The 26808-nt window shown below is 51.3% G+C and overlaps 9 protein-coding genes across 9 annotated transcripts; 3 read left to right on the top strand and 6 right to left on the bottom strand.

Moving 5' to 3' along the window:
- Window positions 1-98: 98 nt before the first annotated feature.
- BU24DRAFT_437566 (Na+/H+ antiporter-like protein Nha1) lies at window positions 99-3954 on the bottom strand (the record flags this gene model as incomplete). The annotated part of the gene is made up of 2 exons (XM_033530214.1): window positions 99-128; window positions 727-3954. The coding sequence occupies 2 exons, from the start codon at window positions 3952-3954 to the stop codon at window positions 99-101; spliced, it is 3258 nt and encodes a 1085-aa protein (XP_033377421.1).
- A 2828-nt stretch (window positions 3955-6782) lies between these two features.
- On the bottom strand, window positions 6783-8930 carry BU24DRAFT_429019 (MFS transporter). Its single transcript, XM_033529627.1, has one exon. It carries the CDS (start codon window positions 8631-8633, stop codon window positions 6963-6965), a length of 1671 nt encoding a protein of 556 aa, XP_033377420.1. The 5' UTR covers window positions 8634-8930; the 3' UTR covers window positions 6783-6962.
- Window positions 8931-10266: 1336 nt separating this feature from the next.
- On the bottom strand, window positions 10267-11876 carry BU24DRAFT_429016 (aryl-alcohol dehydrogenase). The gene is made up of 2 exons (XM_033529626.1): window positions 11465-11876; window positions 10267-11401 (listed from the first exon to the last, which is right to left on the bottom strand). Exons 1-2 carry the CDS (start codon window positions 11771-11773, stop codon window positions 10556-10558), a joined length of 1155 nt encoding a protein of 384 aa, XP_033377419.1. The 5' UTR covers window positions 11774-11876; the 3' UTR covers window positions 10267-10555.
- A 2859-nt stretch (window positions 11877-14735) lies between these two features.
- Window positions 14736-17213, bottom strand: BU24DRAFT_359305 (uncharacterized protein; the record flags this gene model as incomplete). The annotated part of the gene is made up of 2 exons (XM_033524037.1): window positions 14736-16426; window positions 16481-17213. The coding sequence occupies 2 exons, from the start codon at window positions 17211-17213 to the stop codon at window positions 14736-14738; spliced, it is 2424 nt and encodes an 807-aa protein (XP_033377418.1).
- A 1664-nt stretch (window positions 17214-18877) lies between these two features.
- Window positions 18878-19648, bottom strand: BU24DRAFT_90367 (uncharacterized protein). Its single transcript, XM_033534780.1, has 3 exons — window positions 19567-19648; window positions 19204-19490; window positions 18878-18943 (listed from the first exon to the last, which is right to left on the bottom strand). The coding sequence occupies exon 2, from the start codon at window positions 19461-19463 to the stop codon at window positions 19230-19232; it is 234 nt and encodes a 77-aa protein (XP_033377417.1). The 5' UTR covers window positions 19464-19490; window positions 19567-19648; the 3' UTR covers window positions 18878-18943; window positions 19204-19229.
- BU24DRAFT_90168 (uncharacterized protein) lies at window positions 19590-20437 on the top strand. The gene is made up of 2 exons (XM_033534778.1): window positions 19590-20283; window positions 20337-20437. The coding sequence occupies exon 1, from the start codon at window positions 19683-19685 to the stop codon at window positions 20166-20168; it is 486 nt and encodes a 161-aa protein (XP_033377416.1). The 5' UTR covers window positions 19590-19682; the 3' UTR covers window positions 20169-20283; window positions 20337-20437.
- BU24DRAFT_90169 (uncharacterized protein) lies at window positions 20438-21640 on the top strand. The gene has a single exon (XM_033534779.1). It carries the CDS (start codon window positions 20653-20655, stop codon window positions 21343-21345), a length of 693 nt encoding a protein of 230 aa, XP_033377415.1. The 5' UTR covers window positions 20438-20652; the 3' UTR covers window positions 21346-21640.
- Window positions 21641-21746: 106 nt separating this feature from the next.
- On the top strand, window positions 21747-24578 carry BU24DRAFT_468471 (uncharacterized protein; the record flags this gene model as incomplete). Its single annotated transcript, XM_033532526.1, has 7 exons — window positions 21747-21771; window positions 21835-21899; window positions 21972-22248; window positions 22304-22926; window positions 22983-23253; window positions 23305-23385; window positions 23443-24578. 7 exons carry the CDS (start codon window positions 21747-21749, stop codon window positions 24576-24578), a joined length of 2478 nt encoding a protein of 825 aa, XP_033377414.1.
- Window positions 24579-24974: 396 nt separating this feature from the next.
- On the bottom strand, window positions 24975-26112 carry BU24DRAFT_429012 (Clavaminate synthase-like protein). Its single transcript, XM_033529625.1, has 2 exons — window positions 26011-26112; window positions 24975-25927 (listed from the first exon to the last, which is right to left on the bottom strand). Exons 1-2 carry the CDS (start codon window positions 26061-26063, stop codon window positions 25210-25212), a joined length of 771 nt encoding a protein of 256 aa, XP_033377413.1. The 5' UTR covers window positions 26064-26112; the 3' UTR covers window positions 24975-25209.
- Between the last annotated feature and the right edge of the window lie 696 nt (window positions 26113-26808).

The raw sequence follows: 26808 nt of genomic DNA, 5'->3' as shown, positions 1-26808 counted from the left end.
TTTCTCAGGACGTTTGCTGCTGCAGTTATGCAAGAAGCTATTGAGCACGGATATTGACAGAGAAAGATGAACCATGCCGTGTCAAAAAGTACTGTTACTCATAGTTTGTGAAAGCAATAGCTTTTGTTCTTCTTTTCTTGGCCCAACGTCACATCCAGACCAGACCACCTCCTCAGGGTAGACCAATTGTCACTTCACCAAATGGACGAACTCATGATCTTTGGATGTTTCTTTCATGCTTTCATTCAGTGGCCATATATCTATTATACTGAGATCATGCAAAACTCTATCTTAATGATTGACCCGTCAGACGGATTCTCCTCATCCCTTTCATCCACAATTGACACAGACAATCTATTTCCTTCAGCATCAGCCGTCAATAGAACGTGAAATGATCTGGAATATGCAGTATATGCAAACGCTGAAAATGCTACACTGTGCATGCTCTCTTCGCTCTCGCAGCCTCTCGGGAAGAATCTCAGAATGTAGTTTGATAAAGAAGAGAAACAACAAACCAGATTGCGAATGCTTGGTAGGTTGTGAAAACGCCATGATGAAATGAAAACTGTGCCCCAAGATATGATCAAGGAATCGAAATCGGTATTACGCGCTCAAAACAAATCAACAGTCGTCGCCCACTCATTTGCTGTCCTTCTCCTTCTTGTGGATGCCAACTTTCAGTCGGCCGAATCCAATCGTTCTCTTGCTTCCACTTGCTTCGGGTACTTCCTTCTCTGCATCGTCTTCTGCTCTCCTCTCATCTTTAGTGGGGAGCCGTGGTTGCTCCGCAAACCTGATGCCAGGAGCCTTTGGTCTTTCCTCAGTGCTTGCACCTGCTGCCGCGCCGTGCTGGGTGCCACGTCCAGTTTTGAGCGGGTCACCGGCCTCCTCGCCTTCGGAATCTGAGCCAGACGCAGCGTCATCACCAATACCAAGCGCTCCGAGACGACGTTTGCGCTCGGCGGCAGTCTCCCCCTCGTCCATACGGGACTTGTGGGCATGCGAAGGAGATGTTCGGCCGCTTCCGGTTCGAGCGGGCGAAGACGAGCCCTCGGTGGCAGCAAGACGGCGGCGGCGTTCGGCAGGCGACTCGAAGTAATCACCTCTGGTGTCATCGGCATCGGCGTCTTCATTGTCACTGTCCTTATTGGGTGGGCGTCTGTCATGCTCTGCTAGACGCCGACGACGCTGAGCCGCGGTCTCGCCCTCGGTGCGATGCTCGAGTTTGTACTTCGCAAGATCTTCCCGCACAGAATGGAACGGGATATCCTCTTCATCGCTATCAACAAGCGTCAAACCTTCCGGTCCTCGCTTCCTTCCCTCCCGTGCGGCGTCTGGCGATTCGATACGCTGAATTTCAGCTTCCCCTTCTTCGCCGACGACAGGAGGAACGTTAGCGTTGGAGGCGGCTCCGCGCCTCGATGCATCTTTCGCGTCTTGCCTGGCCTGTTCCTTTACGCGCTCAGGCACGTCACTGTTCTCAACGAGCTTCGCACGAGCCTTGGGATCTAGCTTAGACATTTGATCAATAAACTCAGCTTTGCTCATTCGCCTTCCATTCGGACCTAGGGTAAATCGAATTTGGTCGTCATCTCCCTCATCGTCATGCGGCTTCTTCTGTGCGTTTGAGGGTCCATCTTCAACCTGATGAGCCGGCAATCCGACAAAAGCTCCCATGTTTCGAATGCTCTCCATGGCACGTGCTCCCGTACCCTTTCGCTCCATTCCAGGGCGGGCATGTTCTTTGGCTGGTGCTGGGATGTCGTATTTCTTGAGAACTTCACCATCCTCGTCTTCGACGATGATGGTATTTCCAAACTGGTATGCAAGGGCGGGACCACGTTTCTGGGCGGGTTTGTGAGCACGCGGAGGCGCCGTTGGGGTATCGCCATCGTGATGATGGCGTCCTGAAAAGCTCTCCATTCGTTTCCGCATGTTCCATCGACCGGGATGTTCGACGCCCTCTTTGATAGCTTCCACTGCTTTTCCTGGAGCCTCTTCAACCTTGCCACCATGCTCAGTCTGTGCAACACCGTGCTGGACGTCCTTCTCCTTCATGACGCGCCGCGCCTTTTCGGCATCGCGCCGTCTACGTTCCGCACCTGACTCATGTCGAGTATCTCTCACAGCCAGTACATTTCCTTCTTCATCCTCGATAACGGTCTTGTCGCCCTCTTGGTATATTTCCTCCTCGGACTCGTGACGTCTGCGCCTTTCTTTGGTAGCAGAACCCTCGGGTGAGTCGTCGCTAGGACCGCCAGCTAGAGTATCAGAGTCCTGGGCAGGGGAGACAAGATCGTCCTTTTCGTTGTAATTCCGTACCGGCTCGATCGCAGATGCAGAAATGGGGCCGCCTGGCCCTTTCCCAGTGTCCCATTTCCTGCGTCTAGCCGTTGGGCGAAGAGAGCTTGCGCGGCTATGACTATCATCTTCCTTTTGGCGCCGCAAGAAATTCTTAGGTAGACCACCGGGGCCCGATGAATCAACCTTCTCGTCCATGGAAGATTCTGAAGGCCGACGGCTAAGAGACATGGAAGTCCTTGACCGGGATTGGATGCGAGGAATTCGGTCCATCCAATTCTGCCCGTCTTCATTGGCTGTCGTGTACGACATTGTGATGGTGAGAGTGTTGATATGTTTTCCGAGGGTGAAGACTGCGATGGAACTGCCGTGCACGAGGATACTGCAAATGACCAAGAAGCAGGTAATTGGCCAGATCATTTCAATGACATTTAGATGAGGGAATCCCTCCTCTGGCAATTCAGCTAGCGGCGTTGTTGATTCGGTTTCCAATTCGGCTCGTGCTAGGATGGCGACGAACAGTCCACCGACGCCGATAGGGCCAAAATGACCGGCAAAGAGAGCCTCGCGCCAGGTTTTGATGTCCGGAATGATGGGTTTCAACATCAGCATAATCGGAATGCGGCGGAAAAAGAGAACAAAGATTCCGAGCACGACCAGACGCCATGGAGTGAGTCCAATGACCTCTGGGGCGTTGAACTGCTCCCAGGGAATGATTGTGCCAAAGTAGACGAAGAACGCCAAATTGATGAGCAAATCGATAACGTTGGATACGTGAGCTTCCTCGGTCTTCTCCAAAAACCAGCCGTCGTTTGAGAACCCTACACCAGCAGCGAAGCCAACGAGCAAGTCGTCCAAGCCTAAGAGACTTCCGGAACCGGCGCAAAACAGAGCCAAGACAAAGTAAAACACAAGGAAACTTTCTCGATCAATGAGATCCTTTTCATGGGCGTAACGAATGGCGCGACGAGCAAAGTAGCCAACGAGGACTCCAAACACGGCACCGAAAACACATTCGTACAGAATACTGATGGCGAACCAATGATAAGCCACCTCGTTTGCGTGAGGACGATAGCGGATCAGATATACGGCAAGATAAACGAAGGGAAAAGCCATTCCATCGTTACATCCTGATTCGGCGGAAAGCAAATCTCTCAAATGCTTCGGCACACGTTTGGCGAATTTGCCCTTTCCGACGACGGAGGAGGCCAGGACGGGGTCGGTTGCAGTAACGCAAGCTGCGATGCAGAGACTGTCCAGCCAATTTAGATGGGAGCCAAACATCCACCAAATGAACAGACTCGTAATGAGCCAGCCGAAAGTCATGACGGGGATGAGCAGCAGAGTAACGGATTTCCAATGTTTTTCCATGTACGCTCGAGGCAATTCAACTCCAACGGCAAAACATTGCACGACCAGGACAATGCGAGAGAATTCGAGAGTGATCAGATCCGTGTTACCCCAGGAAAGGGGATTAATCAAATCGGCTGCATGTGGTCCGAAAATGATACCGCAAATGGTGGCAACGGTAGCTTCACCGATGTACAGTCGCTCCTTGATGATGGAGGAGCACAACATGAACAAGCTGGTGAAGCCACCCAAAATTATGTACACCAAATGCGGCTTCGTTATGGACAAGTGATCCCAAGCCATCTTGGCGGTTTGTTGCTTCGCCTAAGCTTGCGCGCGCAGAGGGTGTGTGTCAATGAACGGAGGAGGTGGATTATATGGTGCGATCAGCAGCGCCAGGACCTTGACAAGCGTTAGAGAGAAGAGTCGGAGGAAAGACGCAATGCATGTGCGGAGGAATTGCGTTCAATCGCTGTCTTTTAGTTGTGAGGGCGCCTCTGGCAATGTTATGGCGGAAGTCGCGGCGGTGCAGGGATCCGCGGAAGGTACGATTCAGGCGTCGCGATCGCAGTTGCAGTCGCGGAGGATATCTCTGCTTGCGCGAGTCCTGGGAAGATGGGGCGTAGCGAGGATACGACGAAAGTTTCCGCGGAGGATCGAGGACTGAGGTAGAGTCTCGCGACCTGGCAAAGAGAAGGTCAGCAAGCGCAGCAAGAGCAGCGGAGGGTCAAGTATTCACGCTGTCGGGGTGCAGGGAGCGGAGCAAAGACAGGAAAAACAAGCCGCGACCAAGGCGCGCAAGAAAAATTGACCACAGGCTTACGAAGCCTAATAGCAGCGAAGATTCTGGGCATTCAAGAAGCTTGTGGAGAGCCGAGAGAAAGGATGTCCAGGATCGATCGCAGATTGTTGGCGGGTGGATGGGTGGGACTCACTCGGAAGTTAGGAACCTCGTAGTAGCAGTATCAGGGAACTATGGCGAAGGGACTCGGAACCACCGTGCCTCGCAGGAATGGGTGGAGATGAGGGATTGCGGATCAATTGGGAGCCAGGCGCGACGAGGCTGTAGAGAGCGACGAAATCCAGCTTCTTCTCGAGGGTTGCAGCGAAGCAAGAGGAGAGGAAGAGGCGAAGGCGAGGGTGAAGACAAGAAACATGAGGTAAGAGATGGGAATATGTAGTTAAGTGGGCTAGTGGAAAGATTACCGTCTGGGCGACCTTGGTAAGACGCGATATACCAATCACCGTCCCTCTTTTCCGCTTCGTTCATCATCGAGCCCCCGCGATGTGCCTTTGCCAACCCTCTCGTCTCATTGCTATGCGAAGGCTTTTTCCTCTTCTTCCTCTTGGCCTTCGTCTCTTTTTCCTTGTTATGCATGGTTGCTCCCGTTTAACCCCGTTCCGCGAGCAAGTCATGTTGATGCTACGAGAATGAATACGAGGTCGAAAACTATGTACAAGACAAGCTGTGATGTAATAATGCATCAGTTCCTCAGCAACGAAGTACTCCCGTACACATCGTATCCCGCCCCCAACAAAAGATCGGAAACAGTACAACATTCCATCTATACATAGTACTCTCACAGACTCACCGACTGACTGCCCAACGGCATGCGCCCCAATCAGCCCAAAGTCCGTAACTCCAAGTATGACCCTTACACTAAGTATTCAGCATACAGCAACAAGGAGGAAAACAAATGAATCGGCAAGAGCATAGATCCATGACGATGATAGGACTTCCCTTGTTCTCCTGTTCTCCTTCTCCTCGGTTCTGTCCATCCGCGCGCTAGCAGGATATATAACGGAACTTTATGATTACCATTTCTACAGTATCTCTGTACCATCATCAAATAATGATACACACTATGTACAATCAATTTCTTCCCAACACTTTAATCCTTGTTGTAACTGATCTGTCTCCCACTAGAAGAGAGCCACGGACCATCAAATCAGCACCTCATAGACGGAGTACTTCTTATCGCACTACAGTGTACCTTAGATAGTAATCTATCAACGACTCACAACGATGGAATCCATCCAATCTCCAAGCACATAAAAAATGCACCCAGCCATCCGGCATCGGCTACACTCTCCATTGGATGAATCAATCTCCAGTAGAGTTTGCACGTGACCGACCGACTGGCTGGGCTGGCTGGCTGGCTGATTGTCCCGGCTAGCGCGCATGTATCGGTTCCAATGACTCCCGTTGATTGGTTGGGCACCATATCTCCGGTGGTGTATGTTACTGTGCTCGGAGAGATATGCAATCGACTTACTCGTTTCCCCAACCCCCATTGAAACACAACAACAAGTGTTGTAGGACAACGAGAAAGGTATGTGGTCAGTAGACGGGTGGCGCGTGGGGGGAATTAGTTTCTGTTCTCCGGAGCAAGCGGGGGTGTGGGGTGGAAGGGACGCGGTCTACGGAACGTTTGTCGACCACGTGCGTGACTATCGTGCATGTTGCATGCATGTAAACATTCTCGTTGCAAGGGATTGGTCATTTCTTGCTTTTTCGATGCAATTGAAAGTTAACTCCTGACATACGTGGAGAAATAGACAATAGACACGAGAGGAGAGGAGAGAAGAGGAGAGGAACTCGGTCGGGGCCTTGTCCAATCGTGACAGCGTCAAGGACCAGTACAGGAAAGCATGTCTCTTTCGGTTTTTTTGTTTATCTAACATGTTGTTTAAAGACAAAATGATCATGCATAAAGGCATGCATATATGAGCATACACACGCAAGATATTTTCTAGGAGCTTATAGTCCATGTAAGACTATTGGAAGAAATGATCAAATGCTAAACAGATAGCTATGTACTCATTCAATAAACTAGAATTGGACTTGCAATTAATTAACGTGCGTGACTGTTGTGCATTTAATTAGCATGCATGTATACATGTAAAAACTCCTGTTACAAGATATTAATTATTTCTTGCTTTTTTGACATAATTAAAAGGTAGTTCTTAATGAAAAACGTGAAATAACACTATCGATTCAGATACCCCGCCCAATTCAAACACAATAATTGTTGGAATGCAATAGCAGATTTGTAAATTATTAAATTTATCATCGAGTAATTACTATTAATACAGTAGAAAGACTATGCTAGAGTCGAACAACTCCTATCCCAATGCAAATGCTATACTTTTCGCCCGCCTGCCATCTTACGAAACGCCCAAGTTGAAAACAACATACCAACCCCCCATATATGATTACAATGCAATGAAACAAAACAACTTGCATGAGCGCGCCATGCACCTCTCACTCGTTCCCTTCACCCACCCACTCACCCCCTTACATCGCCATCCTACGCCTTATTACTCCCATTCAACCTCGCCCTGAGCACCTTTCCGAAGAAGTAAAACGCATACGGGATGAACACCATGCCCACGCCGATGAACGCCAACAGCCACGACGCCCACTGCAGCCCGAGTCGGTGATACATCTGCGTGATGAACAGCGGGAAGGCGGCGCCGCCGCCGGACCTGAGGAACACTTTCGCGGCCAGCGCGGACGCGGCGTACTTCTGGTACGAGTCGATGATGTAGTTGTTGACGGAGTAGTAGCAGAGGACCATGCCGAAGCCGAAGGCGATGCCCGAGGAGGCGGGGCCCACCCAGATGATGTGCGGGTAGGAGGTCGCGCCGAGGATGAAGAGGGAGATGGGGATGAAGGGGGAGCCGATGAGGGCGCCGATGAGGCGGTCTTCCGGGGTCGGTGCGCGGCGTGCGCAGATGCGGACGAAGTGGTGCTCGATGAAGGGGGTGGCGACGAGGGCGAAGCCCGCGCCGATGAGGATTGGGATGAACATGAGGCCGATCTGGCCGTCGTTGTAGTGGTAGAGCTCGGTGAAGATGACGGGGTAGGCGAAGAAGAAGGCGTACAGCATGGCGTAGATGAGCACAATGTACATGCACATGAGGTCGAGGACGGGCTCGGTGAGGATCATGGTGATGGGGCGGATGAGGCTGGTGCGGACGATGTCGCCGAAGGTCAACTTGACTTTCTCCTGCTCAGTCTTGATGTTGGGGTTTCCCGTCTCCTTGCGGAGTTTGGCTGCGCGGCGCTTGAGAATGACGGGGCTGTAGGTCTCGGGAATGGCGCCGACAAGGACGAGCATGGCTCCGGCAAAGGCAAGGTTGACCCAGAAGAAGAGGTCCAGACGGTGAGTGCCCACGTTGATCCAGCCACAGACGATGGGGCCCAGGACCGGTCCGCAGTATGGTGCGGCAGCGAAGTAGGCAATAGCCATTCCGCGGTCCTTGATGTTCCAGATATCAGCAATGGTTCCACCAGCGAGGGACAGACCAGAACTGGAGAAGACACCACAGAGGAACCTGCACACCAAGAGGCCGCCAATGTTGGGCGAGAGCGCACAGGGGATGTTGAAGATGGTGTAGAGAAGCATTGAGATGATGTATACGGGTTGTCGACCGATGATCTCTGATAAGGGCGACCATAGTAGGGGACCGACTGCGAAACCCAGGACCATGATGGAGCAAGTCAGAATAGCGACCTCGAGGGAGACATGGTATTTCTCCTGAATCAGACCGAGACCACCAGTGACGTTGGAAGAGCCGAAGGCTATACAGACGACGAGCATGGAGGCCACGATGGTGAGGTACCACCGGTATACCCTCGACCAGTTTTGGGGGTTTTCGGGGTCATTGATGGTGAATGTCACAAACTCGGACGGCAGCTCCGACTTTTCCAAATCGGATTCTCGCCTCGAGCTGTGTCTACTGGCCACTGATTCCCGCGATCGGATCTGTTCCAAGGTGCGTTCGGGCACCAGACCTGTCGCGGTCTCGAGAGTGTACTCTTCAGGGAAGACGGGATCGGTCTCGCGGCCAACCTCGGGGTAATTGTAGTCCAAGGGGGGAGGTATAGGCGACAAACCCAGGTTGGTCAGTGTTTGCTTCGTTTCGGTGCGGGAGAGTTCCTCGCCGATATGTCTTTCCGGCGTACTATCAGCCATGGTTGATATATTTGTTATGAGGATGATGGTAGAATATGTGTTGAAGAGTGATGGATTGTAGTTGCAATTGCAGTTGCAATGACTAGATTGGACAATGAGGAGAAGATGTGGCGAATGAGTATGAGATATCAAAATAGTGAAGTACCTCTGGACCTTATATACAAATATATTCAGGAACCATTTCTCTCTGCAAGACGAACTACATTGTCCTGCCCTATCCTTCCAGACCTTCTAGCGTGGCCAGGGGGGACGTTCTAGCGCAATCCTGCAGCCATCCACGTCATATCGCTCCATGCTGTTCTGTTAATTGTAGACTTGATCGAATTCGGATATCTAGGTACGTACCTCGTGGGGACTGTGATGAATGTTACAGATAGGAAAAAGAACTCAAAGGTTGTCGTCTGGTTGGCTGGTGGTATTCCCGCCACGACCCGGGACTAAGAGTCAGGAACGATAGCCCCGAGTTTCCAGCGGCGGAGGACATGGCTCGGTTGTCATGATGACTGTGCTGGTAGGGCTGGGAGTTCTGACCAACGATACACAGTCACACAGTCTACGGTACTCGGACACTTCACGGCTTTGGAGAAATAATTATTCCTGCGAATTAGGCCCGTGCGGTATACGGAAAAGCACCTCAACAACTATTTGAATTTTGACAAATGACGCGAGAACGAACGATGTAAGAATAGGTTGGCGCACGAGAGACAGAGTAGCAATAGGTGATTGAAGAACATAGTATGAGCAGAGGCTCGAATGTCTCAGTAACAGTCAATGAACCTCTTGGTAGTATTCGCCCACCACCTGCTCCAGCCCTACGGTACGCGACACTTTTGATGGTACGACCACGTTGGCAGGTGGGGGTAAGGCACATAGCTTGCCAATAATGCGCTTTCTTCGCAAAAGGCTAGAAGATGATTCTCTTCTATGTCGCGAGCTTTAGCGTGTAGGCAAACGATTGTATGGATCCGACGAAGTTATCTTTACCAGAGACGGTCGAATTTCCTTCAGTGCGAACCGATCCTCAACCGCAATGGCTTTTGCCCCAGCAAAGAAGCCCGAAAGCCTTCTGGGTCACTGCCGCCTCCTATGGCCAACTGTGGGCGTCCGAGTATCCCCGCTTTGTTTGGGTACAATGAATTTTGGCGACGCCTAGACGGGATTTATGGGCGAGTGTACAAGGGAGACTGCATTTGCTATCTTGAATCGTTTTCACGAGCAAGGAGGTAATTCCTTGAATACTACAAACAGCTACCAGGATGAAGAGTCTAAACGAATAGCTTGGAGAATGGCTCAGGAGCAAGGGGAATCCGAGATGAGACCGTGCTCGCTACCAAGTACACGAATGGATTCACCAAGGTCAATCCAAAGCAGCTTCTAGGGCAGCCACGCAAAGAGCCTAAAGCACTCGGTCGAGAGCAGTTTGCAAAAGTCACAAACTAATTACATTGATCTATTCTGGTGCATTGGTGGGATTGTACAATGAGCAGCCTTCACAACTTGATCGTCAATGGCAAGGTGCCGTATCTTGGCATCAATGACTCTCCTGCATAGGTGATTGTCAAGTGTAACGAGTGTATGTATATACTCTGTTAAATTACTATTTTTGTAACTAACAAGCACTCACAGACTCCCGGCACCACGGCCTGGCCCAGTTCAGTGTCTATCAAGGCCATTGGAACGCTGCACTGCGTGACTTCGAACGCGAGATTATACCGATGTGGGAATCTGAAGGTATGGGCCTTTGTCCGTGAAGGGCGTTGGGAGGTGGTATATTCAAGTCTGCCGGAGAATTCAACACAGAGAATCGCGACGGTCGTTGGGTAGGCCAGCAAGTGGAGCGCACCTACGTGTCGCCGAAAAGTTCGAAAAAGGCAGATCTCTGCAGTGGCTGGTATAGGAAAGTCGACCCCCTCAACACCTCTTTACTCACGACCAATTGGTTTACCACGCTGGTGCCACGCCAGCTTAGCTGTTGCCTCCATAAGGAAATTCTGCTTTCCACCATTTTCATGAGGATCGCCACCAACAAAGTTGGCAGGGAAGCCGACGTCAAACTCCTTGATGCCGTCCAGCTTCTGGATCTGCTCCTCCGACAGGTGCAAGCTGAGCGCCTTAATGTTATCGTCGAGATGCTCGACCTTCCTTCCCCCGATCATGGGGAAAACGTATCTCGCCTTCTGCATCACGTACGCCAGTGCCACCGCCTGGATGCTATCAGCGCCGATTTCGCCGGCCACCTCCTCCAACACGGCGCTGGCACGAGCTTCGTCCTCGGTCTGCTCCGGACCAGCGAAGGCACGCAAGCCCTCGTTGGCTTTCCTCCGCTCCTCGAGCTGCTTGCTCGTCTGGAACTTGCCACCGCCCAGGACGTCCCAGGGACACAGCGCCATGTTGAAGTGGCGTGCCATGGGGATGATGTCGCGCTCAAAGTCGCGCAGCAGCACGTTCCAGCGGCCCTGGTAGACCGAGAACGGCGTCTTGCCGTGGTCCAGGGCGTAGGTGTTCGCGGCGGCGACGATCCACGCGGGGGTGTCGGAGATGCCGAGATAGAGGACCTTGCCTTGCTCGACGAGGATGTGCAGGGAGTCCATTACTTCTTTGATCGAAGTGGTCCAGTCCCACCAGTGCACGTAGAGGAGGTCGATGTAGTCTGTTTGCAGCTTGGCAAGGGAGGCGCGCACGGAAAGGTGGAGCGACTTCTTGTGGTTGCCGCAGTAGTTGACGGTCTTGCCTTTGCCGAGCTCGTGGGAGCGGTATTGCGTTGTGTACTTCTAGATTGTCAGCATCCCATATCTTATGCTTGATGTAAGTGGGCGTTGACGGAAAGGTACCTTGGTTGCGATGAACATCAAATCACGGTTGCCTCTTTCTTTCATCCATTCGCCAATGTACTTCTCGGAATCTTCATCCTGATAGTTGTTGGCGGTGTCGATGAAGTTGCCGCCCCTCTCGTAGAAGGCGTCGAGAAGCTTGAAGGATTGCTCTTTGTCCATGGTACCCAAAAGGCCAGTCCATGAAGAGCCAATGGACATGCCGCCCAAGCAGAGAGGGGAGACACGCACACCGGCAGTCTCAGAAAGGACGCGGTAGCGGCCGAGCTCAGTTGGTGGCTCTGGGGCGGGCTGGAAGGTGGTGGACATTGTGATGGTGTGGACTGATTTTCTCAGTGTTTCAACTGTTCGGAATGCGGCGCAAATTGTAAGGTATTTTTATACAAACAATCGATGTTGATTTGAAGAAGACAGGATGTTGTATAACATCAATTGAAGTGGTCGTCGGCCATTCTTATATCGCCTCGAGGTGTCATCAAGCTGCATAAACTCCGAATGGCCTGAAGCCAGCGTGATGGGCTCACAAGGATCTGGAGAGCAGACAACAACAACCAACGAATTGAATTAGTGCCTCCGGGTCTCTTTGTCAAAATCCGAACCCCTCAAACGGTCGAATTTCGGTGGATCGACGACGAATAAGTTGCACATTGGTTACCGCCGTTATCTCCGTTAGGCTGTGGCAGTCAGTACCTTTCACTAACTGAAGACAGAAGCATCCATTAATCAACACTCGGAGGAAATTCTATCTATGTCCGAAGGCTGGTTATCTGAGGAACTTCTCAGCGTTACAGATGGATGCTTGAAATTAAGGCTATCCTTTCGATTTTATACGTGAGGAGAAAACAGCAACACATTCGGTTTTGTGGTTTAACAAACATCAGCGTCAGAAACGTTCCAGGCATCGCCCATTCTATTACCCTACATTCTTTCCAACATGTCCAAGATTCTCACCGTCTTTGGCGCGACTGGGGACCAAGAAGGTTCCGTCATTAAACTCGTCCTCGCCGACCCAAACTCTCTCCAAGGCCTTCAAGATCCGAGGGATGACGCGAGATACTAATAAGCCAGCTGCGACAACACTGAGCCAGCAAGGCGTTGAAGTAATTTCGGCAAGCTGCCAGACGCAGTATGTAGCAGCGGCTAGATTCAATCCCCCAACAGGCCGACCTTAACTCGAAGGAGTCCCTCAGGAGCGCTATGAAGGACTCTCACACCGTATTTCTTACCACCAACACAGGGAATCCTGCGACGGAGATAAACCCAGGGCAAGAACGTCACCGATATTGCAGAAGAAGTTGGAGTCTCCCAACTATCTCATCTATTCATCCCTCCTCCCTGTGAAAGGAAAATCACGAACGGCCGCTTGCAGCAGCACGTCTCGAAGTTTGTGACACAAAGGCGGAAATCGAGACGTACATACGCCAGAGAGCAGCGTGCCAGTAACCTTCTTCCTGCCTGCCTGGATGCTTCATGTCCGACTTCCACCAACAGCTACAGGAGGATCTAGAAGACTCGTATACGCTCACATATCCTATCAGCAAAGAATCGAAACTACCACTGATCGACGTTGTTGAAGATACAGGCGGGGAATGTTCCATACATATTATACGTGTTTGCAAACCTAGTCAGTCACTAACGTATATATGCAGATAAATTCGTCAAGGCTATCATAAAGAACCGCGACGCCCTCGTCGGAATGCAAGTCCTTGGGGCGAGAGGGCTGCTACAACATAGAACGAATCCTCCAAGACATCGAGAGTGCCACTGGAAAGCATGCAAAGTATTTACAGGTTGGTGCTGAGCAATTCCGGTCTCAATTTCCAGAAGTTGTAGCGCAACTGATGTTGGAGAATTTCTTGTTCATGGAGGATCAAGGTTACTTCAATGGTGCGAGCTTAGCTGGAAGCCTAGAGATTTGAGAGGATCAACCCGTGAGGTGGAAGGAATATGTTGCAAAGAGTGGTATATGAAGGCCCATTGCAGCTAGGAACAAACATGCACCTAATCATTAATGAAACGGGTAGAATTTCTTGAATCTTTTCTAAATTCAAATTAATGCATAACATCTATAAAGCACCCATATCAGATAAATTCCAGGATAGCTACCTACCTAGGTAGCTTAGAACTAGACCACATTCATCCAGTCCAACACACGTCCGTCCCACGCCAACACCTCAGAAACCTTACCATCACCAACTCCATCTCATCTCTCACAATGCAAAAGGAAACAACGGCATCTCCCAAGACCCATACATTGAACCGATCAAAAACCACCCAAAACATCCTGGACCGACATCTCTCTCGCCCTCTACCGCCATATAACTGAAGAAAAACAAACAAGCTCTTTAGCTATTATTTTCAACGATTTAGACGATACGATAGGTTGGAAAGATTTGTGAAACTTTGATTCAATTCAACTCGCTTCAGAGTGTATTACATGCATGCGGTAAAGCCCCTTCTCACAATCGACCGACCCGTCTTGGATCCGCATTTGAAAATAGTGGGAAAAAAAATATATACTGAAGCATCAACGTACTCACTACTACGCTCATTGTGGTTGATGTAATCTTCATGGGAATGTAGTTCTGTAATAATGATATATATGAAAAGGGTGGCGATCATATTTTATCAGCATTTTTTTGTAATAAGGGGGGTCGGTCTGTTTGCAAGATTGTGTATGTACCAAAAGTTCTTGCGCTTTCTAATCCTCTGACCATTTCATTCGTCTCGCCAAGACTCCCGCTGTATATACAAGTAGATGTTCAACTTCCCAATCCATACCTAGACATAAACATCGCGTTATCGCCATGGCGATCCGGTATTTACAAATGAAATGACAAAATAGAAAAAAAGAAAAACTCGTAGCGAGGTATACACGTCATGCCTGAGATGTTGTTGCCCAACCGTGTTCGCCCTATTTCGCCTCGATTAAAGGATCGAAACCAGAAAAAAGTCCCCACAAATGAGAGTCGGGATGATGCTTCCAGACACGTAAGAACGCCGCTCCAGGACCATCCTGGAGTCGAGAGCCGAATTTTTCTTAGCGCTGTTTCGCGCTCGCTCAAAGCTCAAGTCGCCTGGCCCGGAAAAATGAATGTCCAAAAATGATAAAAGATCAACAAAACAAAACGAACCCTGTCATCAATGCTATGTCCCAGTCCATAGATTACCATGCAAGAAATACGCGGTTAATGATATCCACACGTCGTAATGAGTCCACCTCCTACCCCAGTCAAATATATCATATCGTCGTTACGTTGTCGCATGGGCCTTAATGCCCAACTGGTAGCCACGTCCTTCGTTCATCCATGCTTCGGCTGTTCACGCGGCTACCTGGCGTGAGGGGGATTTCGATGCGTCGGGTGCCACTGCTCTCCCCTTCGCTGTCATGCTCGTCTTCGTATGCATCGGACAACCTTGAAAAGTAATCCGCCAATCCGCTCGTAGGGGAGGCGATGGTCTCGTATAGCGGAGGAGGAGTCTCAAGAGGTGGCGGTGGCTCGTCCTCCTCGAATGGAGGAGGGTTGAATGAGGGTGCTCTCATCAAGTGGATCGGCCGCTGTACGGTCGAGTCATTGGGACCGCCAATGTGTGCTTGCTGAGGGCGAGCCAGTCCGGCAGTATCGACTCTTGGGAGCGAAATATTGGGAGGCGAGGCATTGGAGCTTGCACGCGACCGTGACAGCGACTCCAGGGTTGGGACGAAGCTGGAGGGCGATGTACGACGGACGGGGGCGCCGGGGCAACCGCACTCGGGCGTGCGCGCCTGTTCGGTTGCTGTCTCGGGTGACGAATAGGCCGGGAGAGCTGTGTTGGCCTGAGTCGCCTGGCAAGACAGGATGTGGAAAGGTGAATCAATCGAGATCTCGAAATGCCTCCTCTTCGACGGGTCGTTCTGGTCAGGCCGGGAAAGTCGCATCACGATCTTGATCCAGTGGTGCACTTGAATGTTCTGATACGTAGTATCGAAATGCAGTCTTGCATGCTTGTCCTTATCTCTCATGTTGTGGCAACTTGGAAGTTGCACATTGAATTCCATTTCGGTAGGACCGACATTAACGTCGCCGTTGAGGTCACCGAGGAGATTGGAGGGATCCTGCACTTGTACGCTGTCGCCTCTGGAAGCAGCCGCCCTCTGGTCGTACGGAACGCCACCACCAGACACAATGCGCATTGTGCTCCCGGGAAACGTACTTGTGGGCGGGCTGTCGGCTCTCTTCTCGAAAAGTTGGACCTTGCGGACTGGCTCCATGCGGTGCACACGTTTGTTCGAGCAGAAGTATTCGACATTCTCCGTGACGAAGACCTTGATCCTGTGGCATTGGACCTTTGCCAAGGGCGTCAGTTTGAAGGCAATCGGCACCTGCGCTCCAAGAGGGAATGATTTGCCAGATATGACTATATCATAGTGCAGCTGGTCTTCCCAGCTCCGGCTGATTGCAATCGGTTCGACTTGCTCGAGGGATCCTTCTGATGGTGCGCGGATGAGAGTGACCTCTTTGGTACCGATGAGATTGGCACGGAAAGCCCCGGCGCGTTCAACAGTCGCTTCCAGCTCGTACTTCACTGATCCCAGTTCCACATCGATCGTTTCTGGGAGACGGCTATCCAGCGGCAACTCGAAATTGTAGGTGTAGTCACCTGGGTTGAAAGTTCGGTACCCCTTTTGTGCAACCGAAGGACCATTCGTCGAGGATTCGCCCTTTCCGAAACTCCTAGATTGATTCACTTGGAGGGAGAGCCTTTTGGCTTCTTTCGAAGTTAGACTCGTTGATGAAGCATTCGGCGAGCTTCCAAAGAGGCTCTTTTGAGGGGCCAGGGATCCGGCAGCGCCCTTCAGGAGGTCTACCTGATCGGCTCCTGTTCCGGCCTCAGCAGTGGGGAATTGAGCGTTGAAAAATGGCCAGGTATGGCTCATGATGGTGTCGGATTCTTCGAAATCGACCTTCTTCGGAGGAATACCTTGAGATAATGTTAGCACTATATGACGAAATCAGACGATTAAATCTATCCTACCTTCGGGCCATTTTGTCAATGCCTTTCCGCGAAATTTGAGGGTGAGTGCCTTGATCTTGGCTGGCTTCGTGACGTGCAATTGGAGGGATCCTCGAAGCATGGCAGTGCTACGCTCAGAGGAACTATCCGATTGCTCAAAACCCTGGAGGAATAGCACCGGCTCTGTCAGGGAGATGTTGACATTGATACCGTTGCCCGAAGCGAGCGGCTTTTCCTCTGGTACCGATCTAACCACACTGCTAATAACACTCTTTGCGGACTGTCTACCCGAAGAACGAGCACCATCGGCTAGAGTAGGTCTGGGACCGGTCGAGCCGACGCTCGAATTCCTATTGTGACTTTGCCTCATCTCGTCCGTCAATCCCGACTGCCTCCTACTGTCGGATGTGGTCGAAAGGGAAGCTCTGCGGCTGTTGAGAGAGGACCTGGGAGAGGTATCGTCCGCGACGGTGGCGGTGTTGGGTTGGGGGAAGTGGGTATCGATCAAGGACTTAAGGAAACGTTTGGCGTTATCTCGAGGGCCCGCCAGCTTTTCTAATATGTAGGCGCTGCTACTTGAGGATTGTTGTCGGCGGAGTAATGAGGGGTCTGGGGCTACGTGGGCTATGTGTATGCGGTGCGGTCGGCGATTTCGTCCACGGTAGAGACCTCGACGCCGGTTGGGATTGTATAAGTGCTCCGGGATATAAGAGAGTCGGCCACGATCTGTGTACACTTGCAAATATTCTGTCATGGCGGAAGTGTGAGCAAAGCAGGGTTCAATTGCTGAGGAATGGGCAGCGATTGAAGGAGGAGGAAGGCGGACGGCGTCCAAGCAGGGAAGGAATGTTTCCAGAGACCCAGACAGCCACGCGATATGGAGGAAGAGGAGATATAGAGGGAGGAGAGAAAGAAGAGGACGTGAGGACTGGATAAGATGGGAATTGAATTGGATCAGGGAGGAGAGGAGAGGACAGGACGGGAGGATAGTAATGAATAGGGAAGTGTCAAACAGGAAGTGGGTTTGTGCAACGCATCAAAGGTGCAACGGCGGTACAAAGGGTTTCCTGGCTACGGTTGCATGTCCAGGTACCATATCGGTACGATTTTGGGAAGGGACAGGAGGTGATTGGAGAGTGCTTCCTTGCACCTTGCGGGAGACAGCGAAGGGAAATGGGAAATGGGAAATGGGAAATGAGACAGGGACTCACACAGGTCAAGAATGGGTTGTTAAGACGGTGTCGCGGGCATGGTAATAATGAATCAGAAGAACAATGGCCACATGCCACAGTAGAAGAGAGAAGTGGATCGGAGAGAAAATGGGCGGAAGTGCTCGGGAGGGGCCCCTAGGCGGAAGACGAAGCGGTAGTCGTATTATTGATGGCGGGGGATAGGATAGGATGGGATGGGATGGGACGGTAGACTTTCTTGCTGCACAGTCAGAAAGGTAAGGACGACCGTGCGTGCTGAGTTATAAAATGATGAAGGTTAAGGGTAAGTGTAGTGATTAGGACAGGGCGGAAGGACGAGTGGCTACGAGTAGAGTACTAGTAGTTGTTTGGATGGGCGAGAGGACCAAGGTATGAGGTAGCTACGTAGCCGTAGCAGGATAAGTAGGAAGTAGGAAGTAGGAAGTAGGAAGTAGGGTTAGGTAGGGTTGATTAGGTAGGTTAGGGAAGATGGTGGGAGGGCTGGATGGAGGGATGGAGGATGGAGGGGGTGTGTGTGTTTGGTGTTTCTAGGTTTTGCGCTTGGAAGATATAGTAATAAGTAATACAATTACGGTGACCTACCTTGTCTTGTCACTCTTGTATGCTCGTAATGGTAATGGTTGTGTTGTGTTGGTTACAGTACAGTAGGTTAGGGGGGGATCCTAGGAAATCGAAACTCGGCGAGGCGTCGGATTGGAATCGGCCTGTGATCGGAAGGGATCTGGGGCAAGGACAGAGCAGGGATATGCTGCTATTCCTGACTAGTTCGAAGATTTCTGCAGGTATTCGTACGAGTTGAGGTGATGCGTATGAGAGAGCGGAGAATATTGTCAAGAGGAAGAAGAATTTGAGAAATGATGGTGGTTAGTGTCAAGTTAGAAAGAGAGAAAGAGAAAAGATGGACAGGGTCGGATGACGGATGACGCGGAGATCAAGAGTCGGGCCTGCGCCTTCCTTCCTTACCAGTCCATTACAGTAAGTACGTACTATACTATACTATACTATACTATACAAGTAATAGAGGCTACCTCTACCTCTAGTATACGAACGAGTAATCGATGTGTGGCTTATGCCCAAACAGTCATTAGATGCAAGATGAGAAAGAACGACCTGTGACTGGCGACTGGTGATAGGTTGGGGGATGCCAACGTCGTGTCGTGTGGGGAAGGAAGCCGCGGCCGCTGATCTCCTCACTCTCTTGAGTAGTCTACTGTGTAAAGGCGGTGGACCAGTCACTACAGCCTCTACCACAAGTAAAGTCACTACACAGTCACTACAGAGTAGTTAGTAACAGTAGCGGAACGGCGACTTCCAACCAGTACGGAGTAGATTATCTATCAATCATGCGACAGAATAGGTTCACCGTTGCTACGAGGTAATGGTTATCGCAATGAGACACAGCCCTTCCCGATAAGTAATAAATAATAGATTATATTAATGAACACCGAGGCAGGGCAGGGCAGGACAACACATTACTCCGTATAGGATTTGCAATTGCGTGCTGAATATTCCGTAGAATTGGAATCTACTTACTGTATTGTACCTAGAACAGCCACCACCTAGTGAGATCTGACCAAAAATTGATCTGTCAAGGGAAGGGGACTGTGCGCTGATTTGCTTTTGCTTTGCTTGTGCTTTGTTGCTTTGCTGTGCTTTGATGCCCAGGACTCACCATTGTTTACCTTGTAGCAGGTGCCAATTGATACTGCCAACAAAGTACCTAGGTACATAGTTGTCGCAGCCATGGTCGTGGTCGTGATCGTGAACGTGAACATGGACGTGGATATGGCCATCCCTCGTACGAGCAAGTCGTTCGTTACCTGCATCCTTTAGATTTAATTTACTAGACAAGATACGGAGAAGTGAAGAATTTTTTCATCTTCAGTTACGACTCACGAGTATTATCGGTATTATTGCATCGCACAATGCCCATTCAGATCAATCATCGACTGGTCCTGTCTGACAGCGGATGTGTCGGTTCTGAGTCGGTTCCTTCTAAGCTTTAACAGATTATGGATGGACGCAGGTGGCCCGTGTTGGCGCATCGTCCAACGCTCAGACGCCGGTTACATCATAATCCGCCTGCTCTCTACACAGTACTCGTAGTTACTGTCTACTGTCTACTGTCTAGATACTCCACTCACATCACACAAACACCATACACAATACACACAATTACACTCCCCTCTGCCTGCCCCGTGCCCCTAGTTGTCGCCAAAGCTACTGTGTACTCTGCAATTATTTTCATTCTCCGTCTCCAGAAAAAATATATCAAACTCCAAGTCTTCACGGGCATCTACCTTACGGCCATCCTGGGAAACCCCAATAGTTACATCCAATGTTTAAACATGCGTTTTCATGTAGCTCCAATCAACCGGCACCGGCTCATTCGGTCTGGACTCTCCTTGCATCCCCCTCACCTTCTCCTCTCTCTCCACAACTTCATTCAACTTCCAATTCTTGCCTATGCAGCGTGGGAAACACCGGATAACACATGATCACACACATGCACACGCACACGCACACGCACACCCTCCTGGGCCTCCTCGCAAGTCCCCGAGTCCAGTAATGATATTTGGCATCTTATCAAGAATGATTTGCGGCAGTGCACCAGTGAGCACCACATTGCTACGAGGTATTGTATCCTTCTGACCCTGGAGCTGCAGGGCCACCGCTAGGACTCAGTAATTAATGGCTTCTGACTACAGCGGCCCGCTGACATCCTATCCTGACCTGAACCAACCTGGCATGTCTACGAGGTACGACTACGAAAGCCTACTGAGCCACCCTCGGCGCCCGTCGCGAAGAGGGGTCGACAATAACAAGTAACCAAACGGAAACTTCTTGGAGATCAGGAAGCCATTCCAAGCCGCAATACGTCAACAGTCTACTGCGGTCTAGACAGCCAAGGTCTTTGTTGTTGTCTCTGCCCTCTTGGGGTGGGGGAGACGGTGAGATTGTACTGGTGGTAAGATTGCGTGCATGTGCCACCAACCCAAGGTCCTCCAAAGTCCAAGTCCCAAGTCCAAGTCCTTCAAGGAATTGGGGCCACCCCGTTACAGCAATCCCCTTTCCCCTTGTCTCGTAAAACTCATCTACCTACTACCTATTCTCTGTATCATGCATGTATGGATGATGAGACTATTACTTTCCTGTTTTTTTCCTCTTTCTACCGTCTCCGTCCTTCTTAGGTTTGCCTGGTTTTGCCTGGTCCTGCATCCTCCTCGCAGCATCCATCCCGCCAGAGCCGGCCCAACCTTGCACGCTTGTTGGCCAGCATCATGGACAGCAAATCATGGTTTATTCCCGACTACGCGAAGCCCCATTTGGGATGTCCAGGACATAAATCTGTGTCCAAATAGCGTAGCGATCGGTCGCCGGGGTACTGTATTCGGTCATTTTTGCAATCCCCATGGTGATGTCGCTGGCCTTTTTTTTTTTTTTTGCATCACCCCGATGCTCTCGATGATGATGACGATCACCGCGAAAGTGGGCTCGATGTGCATGGTGATTCGACTTGGTGCTCGGCCAAATTTCCCCTCCATTCAAGAGTGCCCGCTCATCGCACACACGTACACAGTGTTGAAAGAAGCTTTTCCGGCCTGCACATCCCAGAAGCGTGTGCGCGGTCGTGCATGGCACAAGGCTCATGTAGGCTTCGCAAGTGCGTCATGAGTCCGGAGATGCAAAAACTCGATTTTGGCATGGAGGCATCTTGATTGAATGTGAGGCGAACAATGTGCGACAACTAGCATTTTTTGCTTCTCTGTGTGGGTATTGTCACTACTGGGTCTAAGTGGGCGGCTCCAGGGCTACAAGCATGCAATAATGTAAACAATCTGGTGTCTTAACAAAGGCGTTATTATGCCCATCATCTGTCAGTTGGTCGAAAATAGAACGCCGTCCTGTCCAGTCGCATCCAGGCTGATGGATCTTTGTCTTGGGGTACAACGCTGTGTCACGTGACCAATGCGGGGGACCGCGTTGCGGTCTGGCGCGCTTTCGCGCTTTTGCATTTCGAAACATCGCGATTGTGAACGAAGCCCAAATCAACGAATGCACCGTCCACAGTCGACATGGCCACGACAGATGGGGGACATGGTGAGATACCCCAGCCCTTTTGCTTCTGACTCCCTTCAACATATGCTAATTTATTATCGTCAGGGATGAGGGAGATGCCTCTCACAGGCGTTGTCCTCTGTTGCACCTCGATTCCCCCAGAACAGCGCGTCAGTACCCCTTCTTCGACTCCGTCTCCCTTTCCGCTCCACCGACTTCGTATCATGCTGATGCCATGCTAGACTCAACTCGCCGCCATTGGGGCGCAAATGGGCGCGACCATTAAACTCGATCTAACCTCCGACGTCACACATCTCATTGTTGGAAGTACCAACAGCGCAAAATACCGTTATGTCGCAAAGTCACGAGAGGATGTCAAGGTGCTGGCCCCGGAATGGCTAGAGGCGCTACGAACAATATGGATGGAGGGCGAGGACGTGGATGTGGAAGGCATGGAGAAACAGTACAAATTGCCAGCATTCTACGGCCTCAAGATATGCCTAACTGGCTTCGATGATCGTACTGCGCGCCCTGCCCCTTTCAAACACGAGCAATTTCAACTAATACGTTGCAGCGGATCAGCGGAAATACATTCAGGAAACTGTCGTGCACAACGGAGCCGAATATCACGGCGACTTGACGAAGAGCGTGACCCATCTGATAGCGGCTACACCGACGGGCAAGAAGTACGAACACGCCATCAATTGGCAAATGAACATAGTGACATGGGAATGGTTCGAGCAGAGCTGTCAGCGAGGAATGGCCCTCGACGAGAGCTTTTTCCATCCCACCATGGCATCCGAGGATCGCGGAAAAGGCGCATGGGATCGGAGGCAGAGCCCCACCAATCAATTGGGAAAACGAGCAAGAGATCCTGACGAGCCGAGACCTGTGAATCCTCTCAGGCGAAAATTAAGACGTTCGGCTAGCTCGCGGATGGGTACCCAGAGCGAGGCTCTGTGGGCCGGTATCACAGCTGTGGGGTTAGAGCAGCAGAAGGCTGACGGGGATGACTGGACGGATCCCGTTGACGTAGCAAGTGGGAACAGTCTGGCCATCAATGCTCCAGCTCAGCTGGACAAGATTATGCTTCCAGACCCTGCGCTTACAACCGGGCCTCCGCAGCAACTCTCACGTGTCAATGATGGCATCTTTCAACATCGTAGTGTCCTCATACACGCGTTCGACTCCCACAAGGTAATGTTCGCAATGAAACCAGCACCGACATCGGGAATTGACTGACGACGGCTTAGACGAATATCTTGCGAGACCATCTTTCTGGCAACGGCGCAGTTGTTCTCCAGGGACCGGAAATCATTCCTACCCTTCCGAACGATGTCCGAAGAAAGGCTTTTCTTGTGGTCCCTCACGACGTTGCGAGCGACCTTGCATCGCTACCGGGAGGCGCCGGAGACTTGTCGTTAGTCACCAACTGGTGGGTCGAACAGTGTTTGCACAAAAAGAGCCTAGTGGACCCCTACGAGAGTATTCTCTGCCAACCATTCAACAAGTTAAGCATTAGCGGTCCGTCCGTTTCCCAACGTCTTGCTATTTTTGTATACTAAATCAGTGTAGGCTTCGATGGTCTCATCATCAACTCCACGGGGTTCAGTGGCATTGAGCTACTGCAAGTGACGAAGGTTGTTGCGTTGATGGGTACGCTTCTTGCACTAAGCTTTCAGTCATTCGATCTGACGACTAACAATTCGCTAGGCGCAAGTTATGATGAATATCTCACCACCAAAACCAGTACCATTGTTTGCAGCTCAACAACACCCAATGAAGCCAAACTCAAGTTCGCCAGGAGTAATCGCATACAGGTGGTGAGCGCAGAGTGGCTATGGGAATGTATCCGAACTGGACAACGACAGCCCTACGAACCCTATTCGCTTGTTCACATCGATGCAGGCGACCGTCAACGATCACGGCGCCGGCCTGACCCTTTCACAGAAGTGCCAACTGCTCCTCTCTCAGAGGAGGACAGCGCGAAGCTGCGAAGAAAAGCACACGCTTCGAAACCGTCAGGCAAATCTCAACCGCAAGGTAGTCGAAGCAGCGCCCGATCATTAGAGTTGAACTTGTCCGCCTCTGCAGACCCAACGCCAGCCTCAGCCACGGAAGCTGCCACTACAACGATCAGACAGGACGACGAGGAACCTTCAATTGAATTATATGATGGCCCAGCGTCACATCCACTCCAAGACATCCATCCCAGCGTAAACTCTCCTAGACGGCCCTCAACTTCATCGAATACCTCCAATGCCAGATCACCTTCATCCAAGGCGCGTTCAATCACAACACGAAATGATGGAAAGGCTGTAACAGATCCGACAGCGCCCCAGGATCCTACTTCCGATCGGGCATCCGCACCCCCAGCCGCCGCTAGCATTGAAGAAGCCAAGCCAGACTATTCGTCCATAATGTCAGAGCTCCTCGCCCATCGCAAACCAACATCCAACACAAACGCAACCACCAAGCGCCAGCCTCGCCGCCAACTCGGTCGCGCAACATCCACGCGCTCCAACCCTTCCACAGCAGACGAGCCCACCTCCAGGGCAAGTTCAGTCGTCGCAGAGGAAAGAGCCCGCAGCCTCCACGAACCACCAGAGCCGCGCGCTGCCCCCAAGAGACAAGCTACAGGCATCGCAGAGTACGAACCCAGCCAGGAACTAGGCTGGGACGCGCCTGGCGCGCAGGAGGCGCGAGAGAAGATGATCCTCGCCCTGGGCGGCACCGTTGACGAAGAATCCGCCGGCGTCGTCAGAAGCATCGGCGTCGTCAGGGACGTCGTTGCCGGCGAGGTTGTCGACGATAGACAGATTCGGGCTGGAAGGCGGAGAAGAGGATAGGCAATCTTGTCCTCTACCCCTTTTCGCCTTCCTCTCCCTCGACCAATTCTTGATCCCCAGTACATCACGTGCTATCATCACCCACAGTCTCCCTTGTACATCCCGTGCTATCATCACTCCCAACTTTTCCCCCTTTTTCTCTCACCAATCTTGTCACAGTCCCGCGGTACAGAAACTCTCCAACCCGTGGCATCTAGCTACATACAACTTCGTGTCCCCCCGTCTTTTACGAGCATTTTGCATAGCGCTTGGCGTTGGGAACGAGGTAAATCACACATACGTACATGTATCATACATCGAATACATCGAATCATGTAGATCAGCTTTTTTGGCAATAGAGAGTATTGCTATTGCCTGCGATTATGAGAATCAGATGGAGATAATATTACAAGTAAACTGGAAATGCATGGTGCCTTGAGATTCTGATGTGATATATGTGTCTAATATGTGTGTAAATCATAAGTGATTGAGCAATCCCCCCCGTGGTTTGAGATATTGGGGAGAGCGAGGGTACTGGAGTCGCCATCTACGAGCGTATTTATATCCAACAAAATCATAAACAGCCACCCACATACCTACATTCCCTAGACCTCCCCTTACCCAAACAACACAATGCCATCCAGAAACACATTCACAGCCCATACGTAACCTCCAACCTCCTCCTCAAATGCTCCTTCGCCGTGATCCTCTCCCCCTCCCCCGTAACCCCAACCTTCCTCCTCTGCACCTCCAGCTCCCCCTCCCCGCGATCCCCAAACCCCTCAATGACAGCACTCGGCACACGCACCAGCTCCACCTCGTCGAGCGGATGGCAGAAATACGCCATACTGTGTCGCTCCTCGCCCCCGGAGAAAGTAACACGATGCACCGTGCTCTTCAGCATGCCGCCCGTCCAAAAGCTGAGGAGGTCGCCTATGTTGACGAGGATCGGGGGAGTGGAGAGGGTAGTCGGGGACGGGTTCACGGGGACGGGTTTCCAGGTCCCGGACGAGGTGGTGAGGAGTTCGAGGCCTGGTTGACCTGGGAGGCGGAAGAGGAGGGTCAGGGAGCCGTAGTCTGAGTGGGCGCCTGCGCGGATGCAAGGGCCTGAGGAGGGCGAGGGGGTGGTGGTTTGAGGGTAGTAGAGGAGGCGGAAGATGGTGCCGGAGGGGCCGAGGGACTGGTCGTGCCGGACGGCGAACCAGGATGGGTCTGGGGTTTCGAGCGCGGTGCCGAGGAGGTTGAGGATGGTGGTGCAGAGGGCGTGGCAGGCGGTTTGGAAGCGGAGGATGAGGGCGGTGGAGGAGGATAATGGGGGTGGGAGTGGTTGGAGTTGGAGGAGCGGGGACGGTGGGCCGATGTTGAATGCTCTGGATGAGTTGGGGGGGTTTCGTTAATGGTGGGTTCTTTTTCTGGGGATGATTTGAGAGGACGAATTGGTGGGTGTTTTTACTCTTTGGGATCTCCTTGCTTTTGTCCTTCGGGGTCGAGGGATTCGCCGGCCATCGTCACCCATCCGCGATTGATGCCTCCTGCTTTGTCGGAGTGGATGGCGAAGTCGGATTTCTGCTCCTTGGGTTGCTTGAAGAATTCTTGAGACTTTGGTGGTTTATCAAGTTAGCATGGAGTAGTGTCTTGGATTGGGAGGTACTTTTTGAGAGCATACAAGCTTGAACATTTCTTCGATGTCACTTGGAGGTATGGTTATGCCATCATTCTTGATGAAGAGAAATCCATAAGTGGATGCTGCGTCCAACACCTGCTTTGCTACCTCCACAGACGGGGTTGAAATATCGATGACGGGTATTCCTGCATCCGGATTGTCCGAGTGTGACATCTTGATCTGAATATGAACAGAGAAAGATGACGATCGGGTGATAGATAACGATGACAAGTAGATGTAAGCAAATCTGAGCGACTGCTGTGGGTTTCCAAGTGAGCCCACCGTCAAGCTTAGTTCAGCTTTCCGGATTCTTGCAAGTGATGTCAATCTTATCAAAGTCAATCCAATAACTCATCAGATGTGTGCAAGTTGCATCCTCTATCACGATATCTATAGGTAAGGTATGGTATGTAGTGACCGTACCTGGCGCTAACCCCAGAATAGTCAAACCCGGCAGGGGTGGGGTGCCGCGCCAAGCCCAGCAGCTCGATGGTCAACTGTTTAATGTTGCAGCACCAAATTCACCAGCCAGCCCAGCTTCATCTCTCACACTCTCACACTCACCCCCGCAATCGTCTCGCACCTCAC

This window comes from Aaosphaeria arxii, assembly GCF_010015735.1.
Source record: "Aaosphaeria arxii CBS 175.79 unplaced genomic scaffold BU24scaffold_15, whole genome shotgun sequence".
Lineage (NCBI taxonomy): Eukaryota > Fungi > Ascomycota > Dothideomycetes > Pleosporales > Aaosphaeria > Aaosphaeria arxii.
The sequence above is the reverse complement of the archived record's forward strand: the minus strand, read 5'-3'. Positions and strand labels throughout refer to the sequence as shown.